General features: G+C 38.9%; 2 protein-coding genes across 19 annotated transcripts in view; one reads left to right on the forward strand and one right to left on the reverse strand.

Annotated features, from left to right (window-relative positions):
* Window positions 1–8,256, reverse strand: part of inpp5a (inositol polyphosphate-5-phosphatase A) — a 639,159-nt gene that overhangs the window by 220,006 nt on the left and 410,897 nt on the right. The window lies entirely within an intron of this gene.
* The window catches only part of cfap46 (cilia and flagella associated protein 46), a 199,082-nt gene that overhangs the window by 141,336 nt on the left and 49,490 nt on the right, over window positions 1–8,256 (forward strand). For 14 of the 18 annotated variants that reach the window (XM_087279874.1, XM_087279876.1, XM_087279878.1 and 11 more), the window contains exons 40-42: window positions 2,137–2,334; window positions 5,938–6,126; window positions 8,162–8,233. In XM_087279874.1, coding sequence (XP_087136000.1) covers window positions 2,137–2,334; window positions 5,938–6,126; window positions 8,162–8,233 — 459 coding nt within the window. Of the gene's footprint in view, window positions 1–2,136; window positions 2,335–5,937; window positions 6,127–8,109; window positions 8,234–8,256 lie in introns of all 18 variants that reach the window. The other 4 variants (XR_015506532.1, XR_015506533.1, XR_015506534.1 and 1 more) reach the window with 1 other exon arrangement.

The raw sequence follows: 8,256 nt of genomic DNA on the forward strand, positions 1-8,256 counted from the left end.
TACAGTGTCAGTCCAGTTTCAGTGTTGAAGTTCAGTTCAGTTCAGTGTTGTTTAATATTCACTGCTGAGAGTTCAAACACTGAAGAGCAAATCCATCGATGCGCAGCTCTACAGATCCTGAATCATGCAAGCCAGTGGAGACAATACATGCTAGTAATAACAAAACAAAACCTTTATAGCAATGCTATTTTAAAACACAAAAGCTAAGAGTGAAACGAAATTATAATTAGCAAAAATAATTGACATTTATCAGTGTGTGTATGTGTATATACACTCATCGGCCACTTTATTAGGTACACCAAATAAAAATTTCTTATCAGCCAATCACATGGCAGCAGCTTGATGCATTTAGGCATGTAGACATGGTCTAGACGATCTGCTGCAGTTTAAAGCGAGCATCAGAATGGGGAAAAAAGGGGATTTAAGTGATTTTGACCGTGGCATGTTTGTTGCTGCCAGACGGGCTGCTCTGAGTATTTCAGAAACTGCTGATCTACTGGGATTTTCACGCACAACCATCTCTAGGGTTTACAGAGAATGCTCCGACAAAGAGGAAATATCCAGTGAGCGGCAGTTCTGTGGGCACAAATGCCTTGTTGATGAGGCCAGAGGTCAGAGGAGAATGGCCAGACTGGTTCCAGCTGATAGAAAGGCGATAGTAACTCAAATAAGCACTCGTTACAACCGAGCTCTGCAGAAGAGCATCTCTGAACACACAACACGGCCAACCTTGAGGCGGATGGGCTACAGCAGCAGAAGAGCACACCGGGTGCCGCTCCTGTCAGCTAAGAACAGGAAACTGAGGCTACAATTCACACAGACTCACCAAAACTGGACAATAGAAGATTGGAGAAACGTTGCTGCTCTGATGAGTCTCCATTTCTGCTGACACATTCGGATGCTCGACTCACAATTTGGCCTCAACAGCATGAAAGCATGGATCATCCTGCCTTGTATCAGCGGTTCAGGCTGGTGGTGGTGGTGTAATGGTGTGGGGGAGATTTTCTTTGGGTCCATTAGTAGCAATTGAGCATCAGCGCCACAGCCTACCTGAGTATTGCTGCTGACCATGTCCATCCCTTTATGAGCACAGTGTCTCCATCTTCTGATGGCTACTTCCAGCAGGATAACGCAGCATGTCATAAAGCTCAATCATCTCAGACTGGTTTCTTGAACATGACGATGAGTTCACTGTACTCAAATGGCCTCCAAAGTCACCAGAGCTCAATCCAATAGAGCAGCTTTGGGATGTGGTGGAACGGGAGATTGGCATCATGGATGTGCAGCCGACAAATCTGCAGCAACTGTGTGATGCTATCATGACAATATGGAGCAAAATCTCTGAGGAATATTTCCAGCAGCTTGTTGAATCTCTGCCATGAAGGATTAATGCAGTTCTGAAGGCAAAAGGTGGGTCCAACCCAGTACTAGTAAGGTGTACCTAATAAAGTGGTTGGTGAATGTATACAGTATATAGTGTTGTGTTTTTCTTATACCTACACTCTGTACATATCAAGCTTCTGCATTTGTTACTCAGATCAAAATGATGCATCGATTTGCTTAAATGGTTGGTAAATCTGAGTTGATTTACTGTGTTCAGCTGCTTTTGTTTATAACTGAGCTCTAATTTAAAACACTTCACACATCACATTAGTTCTTGTCTTCTTGTTTAGAAAACGTGACATTACGCTTAAACTCTGATTTATATTGACTTCAACAATCAGCAGATAACACAGTTTGTTAAAATAAACATGGGTTTACTGTCAGACATCCACTTTCATTCACTGACAGCTACTGTCAAACTAAAGGAGACCAGGACCAAGATCTGTTTGTTTATGAATGAAACTAGAATCAACTGAAAAATACAATATTGTGTTAAAATAAACATCAAACACTGGATTGTGTTCTGTTGAACTTGATATTAATATTTCTGCATTGAACAGAGGACTGAAATAGAAGCATGTGCACGGGGTCAGAGAGGAAATGTTGGGGGGGAGGGAATAATGAAGTAATAATAATATTATTATATTAATGTGTGTGTGTTGTGTGTGTGTGTGTGTGTGTGTGTGTGTGTGTGTGTGTGTGTGTGTGTGTGTGTGTGTGTGTGTGTGTGTGTGTGTGTGTGTGTGTGTGTAGATGGATTGGTCTGGTCTCCCAGTAGTGCGGGTGTGTGTTGGACTCAGGCTGGCTCTGTCTGATCTGGCTCTCTTCATGCTGGAGCTCCATTGCTCAGAGCAGAACAGGAAGTCCATGGCTCGAAACAGGAAGTCTTCTGCAGAGAGAGTTCTGGAAGATTATCTGAGGAGCAGCTCTGAGCTCAGCCAACACCAGAAGGTGAGTCTCCAGAACTAACTAACTAACTAGCTAACGAACCTACTAACTAGCTTTATTACAAATAAACCTACTAACTAACTGAGTTAGTAACTAAACATACTAACTAACTTACCTACTTACTAACCAACCAAATTACTAACTTACTAACAAACTAACTAATGTACTAACTAGACCAACTAACTAACATACTATCTAACTAGCTTACTAACTAACTTAATTACGAACAAGCCAACTAACATACTAACCTATGTACTAAGTAACTTACTATCTAACCAATCAAATTACAAACTTATTAACAAACTAACACACTTAATAACTAAGCTACTAACATACTGACCAACTAATTAAGCTACCATTTAACTATCTAATTAACTAATTCACTAACTAAATAACTTAATTACTAACAAACCAACCAACATACTAACTAAATAAACAACATACCAGCCAACTTACCTACTAACTAATCAACCAACTAGCCAACCAAATTACTAACTAACTAATGTACTAACTAACTAGACCAACTAACTAACATACTATCTAACTAGCTAACTAACTAACTTAATTCCGAACAAACCAACTATCATACTAACTTATGTACTAAGTAACTTACTAACTAACTAACCAATCAAATTACTAACTTATTAACAAACTAACACACCTAATAACTAAGCTACTAACATACTGACCAACTAATTAAGCTACCAACTAACTATCTAATTAACTAATTCACTAACTAAATAACTTAATTACTAACAAACCAACCAACATACTAACCAAATAAACAACATACCAGCTAACTTACCTACTAACTGATCAACCAACTAGCCAACCAAATTACTAACTTACTAACAAACTAACATATGTGCTGACTAACTTACTATCTAACTAACTAACTAACTAGACCAACTAACATACTATCGAACTAGCTAAGTAACTAACTTAATAACTAGCAAACCAACTTATATACAAAGTTACAACCTAAATAACTTACTAACTAACCAACCAAATTACTAACTAACTAACTAACTAACTAACTAACTAACTAACTAACTAACTAACTAACTAACTAGACCAACTAACTAACTAACTAACTAGCTAACTAACTAACTTAATTACTAACAATCTAACATACTAACCAACTAAACAACATATGAGCTAACTTACCTACTAACTAATCAACCAACTAACCAATTAAATTACTAACTTTCTAAAAAACTAACTAACATATTTACTAACTAACCTACTAACTTACTTAATAACGAGCCTACTGACCTGATCTAATGATCTAACCAAGCAACCAGTTAACCTAACCCTAAACCCAACTTAGACACTAACTTACCTACTAACGAACTAACCAGATAACTAGCTGACGACTCTACTAACTGATCAGGATGAAGGCATCTGTTCTCTCGCTCCTCTCGCTTGTGTTTTATTCCTCATCCTCCATCTCTTGTTAAACCTGCTTGTTTTACGCAACATTTCTCAGGAGATCTGTCACAGATGAGACATGAACTCTCCATCATATTTAGCAGAAGAATAGATGCTGTGTGTGTGTGTGTGTGTGTGTGTGTGTGTGTGTCTCCATTGGTTTCAGCAGACTCTCAGTCAGATCAGCGGTGTAATCTCTCTCTCTCTCTCTCTCTCTCTCTCTTTCTCTTTCTCTCTCTCTCTCTCTCTCTCTCTCCTGTACGTCTCAGTTGTTCTCTTTACTTCTTCATTGATTTCTGTCATTCTTTGATGTTTTTCTCTCAGTCTTGAGCTCCAGACAGCAGCTGCTGCGCATCAGAACACACACTTCATCTGCGTCTCTCGCGCTCATGTCTCTGATTTTATTTGATGGTCTGTTTTAGTTTTTCTTAATCTACTACAGTAACCTTGAATACATTTCCTCACCATGAACACAGGATATTGATCAGAGGTGACAATAAAGACAAATGCAATCTTACAGAACAGTTCTAATTAAATAAATGCAGTTATTTTTCAACTTTACATTCATCAAAGAATCCTGGAGAATAAAAAGTATAACAATTTTCACTGATTATATTGATATTGCAAACATTAATTTAAAATGTGTGCATGTATGTATGTATGTGTGTGTGTGTGTGTATATATATATATATTCAGACAGCATACAGGTTGTTAAACTCTTGGCTCTAGGCTTATGACCATATCAAATGTTGCGTTTAACTACTGCAGCTTTTATCACGATATGCGTTTATTATTATGGTATTGACCTAAACTGTAAAAAGGTCACACACACTCTCACATGCACACACACACACACACACACACACACACACACACACACACACACACACCCTCTCTCTCTCTCGCATGCATAAACACAAAATACACCCAAACACACACTCACATGCATGAAAATACAATGCACATGCACAATGCACACACACACACTTACATGCAAGTATATGCATGTATTTTGTATTTGTGTGCATCCATTTAAGAGTGTGTGTGCGCTCTTTCATGCATGTACACAAACACAAAATACACACACACACACACACTCACCCACTCATTTACATGCATAAACACAAAATACACATGCACAATGCACACACACACACTCTTACACGCACGCATACACACACACTCTTACATGCACATACACAAATACACGATACACAAAATGCACACACACACACACACACACAAGATGCCCCCAAACGCATGCAGACACACACAGAATACGTACACAAGCATATGCACACGCACAGAATACACACAAACTCACAATGCACACTTACTTGCATGCAGACACACAATACACAGTGTACACACACACACACACACAGAATAAACACACACTAAGTTGCTCGCACACACAGTAGAATAGAAGAGAATAGAGCTTTATTATCATTGTCGCGAGTGCAACAGAGTTTAAGTGTTCTCCAGTGAGTGCAACAATCATTTAGTCTCTAAAATAAACAGTGTTAAAATTACTCCATTAAAATATCAAAAATAAATCTATCTAAGACAGAATATGATCACACACACACACACACTCAAAAACATCTGAACACACACACACACATGCAATACATGATCTCTTTATTTTTCAGCAGCATTGACGATGGTTATTGCGGTTTGTCCTTGCATGTATTGATCTGCACCTTCATCCTGAGAGTTTCCAGGTTATAAAGTGTGTTTTTAAATCTCCTGTGCTTGTCATATATTGTCATATATTTAGTTGAGTGTCTTCTGTATGTGCTGTGCTGTGGTGTGTGGTCGGTGCAGCATTTTATTAGGCAGAAATGCATTTTAAAGTAGTGTTTATTCCCCAAACAATGCATTCATGTACAGTGCAATATTGTTTCTGCTAGAAATGCATTTTAAATGAATGTTTATTTACCAAATGATGCATTCATGCACAATACATGTTTCCTCGAGTCCCTTTTTCATCAGCATTGACTGATTATTGCCGTTGGATTAAAAGTTTTTGAATCTGTTGTCCTTGCATATGTTGATCTGTAACTTCTAAAGATAACAGTTCATCCAGAGTGTTTTAAAGTCTCCTGTGCTTGTCATATAATGCTATATGTTTAGTTTACGCTCTTCATTATGTGCTGCGCTGTGTGTCTTCAGGAGTGGTCTGCGGTGGGCCGGTCTCTGGCTCAGGTGGCTCTGACCAATCTCTCTGCTGTCCATGGGCTCTCGCTGGACGCTGTGGAGACCAGAGCTCGAGCCCTCGGCATGATGGGAAGGTGCCTGAGGCTGTTAGCGCAGCAGAGAGACCCGTTGTATCCCGCCACGCTCTGGAGCCAGTCTACCGTGGTAAATTTAACATGCCATGCAAATCATTCAGTCATTACCGACTACACTATATATTATCTGCTAGAAATGCACTTAAAAGAACTGTTTACTAAATGATGCTGTCATGCACAGTGCAATATTTTACCAGCAAGACATGCATTAGAACAAGGTTTATTTATCAGATACTGCATTCATGCACTATTTTTTTATGCACCTCATTAGCTAGAAATGCATTTTAGATTAGTGTTTATTTGCCAAATGGCAAGTCTGTGCTCAATGCAATACTAGAAATGCATTTTATTTTCTTTACTTAATAATGATGCATTCATGCACAGTGCAATATTGTATAAGCTAGAAATGCATTTTCAATTTATGTTTATTTACCAAGCAATGCATTCATGCACAGTGCTATATTTTATTAGCTATGCATTTTAGATGAGTGTTTATGTATCAAATGATGCATGCATGCATGTTGTAATATTTTGTCAGCAAGACATTCATTAAAATCAAAGTTTATTGACCAGATAATGCATTAATGAATATTTTAATTGCTAGAATACTTTTTTTTTAAATAAATGTTTTTTTTTTTTACCAAACAATACATTCATGCACTGTGCAATATCTACTAGAAATGCATTAAAAAAACTGTTTACCAAATGATGCAGTCATGCACAGTGCATATCTCATAAATTCAATTCAATTGAGCTTTATTTGTATAGCGCTTTTACAATGTAGATTGTGTCAAAGCAGCTTCACATAAATGGTCATAGTAACTGGATCAGGGTAGTTCAGTTTTTAGTGCTTAAGTTCATTTCAGTTTAGCTCAGTTCAGTGTGATTTAATCATTACTGAGAGTTCAAACACTGAAGAGCAAATTCATCGATGCGTAGCTCTACCAATCCTGAACCATGCGAGGCAGTGGCGACAGCGGAGAGGGAAAAAAACTTCACCTGATGGGAGTGAAGAGAAAAACCTTGAGAGAACCAGACTCAGTTGGGCACGACCATTTTAATTTCTCCGCTGGCCAAACGTCTATTGCAGAGCTGCAGTCTCAGCAGTGGAGGCTGGAAGCTGGCAAAAGACTCGTCTGTCCCTGGAGCATCACTGGAATCAGACTCATGTTCTCCACTCCTCCATGACCACCAGCGCAGCAGCAGCTCAGAATACGGCCTGGTCCCGGATAGGGAAACCTTGGGATCATCTCGCATCCAATCAGTGACTCCGCATAATCTGAGGACCTCGGGATGAGAAATAGAGGATAAAGAGAATAATTAGCGTCGCTGCTGTTCATAGTGTATATAAACAAGATGCAGAAGCCTGTGTGGTGCCCGCTAGGTGATGCATTGAGTGTGTGCTTTACTAAACAGACAGGTCTTTAATCTAGTGTTGAACTGAGAGAGTGTGTCTGAGCCTCGGACATCATCAGGAAGGCTATTCCAGAGTGTTGGAGCTATAAATGAGAAGGCTCGACCTCCTTTAGTAGACTATTCTATTCTAGGTACTACCAGAAGCCCTGAGTTTTGAGATCTTAAAGAGCGAGTTGGATTGTAGCGAGACAGAAGGTTGGTTAGATGAACAGGAGCTAGATTATTTAGAGCTTTATAGGTGAGAAGTAAATGCAGCCTTCAAAAAGGTTCAGTCCGACTGGTGGAAGATGTTCTCTTGTAAATCAGTCAGATCACTTCATCAATCCATGATGTAGAGGTAAACTGGGTTGAATCTGAATGATGTTTGAAATCGTTCTCCTGTAATGACGAATGACGTGGGATCCTTCACTTATTTTCATAATGATATGAAATAGATTTGTAATTTTGACTGAAAGTGACAGGCGTCTATTATATGCTCGTGATCTGTAGTTAAGACGTTTTGAAAAGAAAATAAGCAGACGTTTAAGCCACATTATAGATTTTCTTTCTTTTGCGGTGGTTTAAACTCTATTGAGGCCCATTAAAGTCTGCGTTTGGGCCTAATTTGCCTGGGTGTTGTTTATTCTGCTCTTCAAAGACACTTTTCTCCAGACGCTCATTGATTGTGATGAACACTGCTCTGCTGACAGGAGGAGGAGGAGGTGATGAAGATGACTGAAGCGCAGAAGAGAACACGTCAAGACAAAAGAGCAAAACTGCTGGTGCATACACACACACACACACA

Source organism: Danio rerio, chromosome 13 (genome assembly GCF_052040795.2).
Source record: "Danio rerio strain M-AB ecotype USA chromosome 13, GRCz13ab, whole genome shotgun sequence".
NCBI classification, from domain to species: domain Eukaryota; kingdom Metazoa; phylum Chordata; class Actinopteri; order Cypriniformes; family Danionidae; genus Danio; species Danio rerio.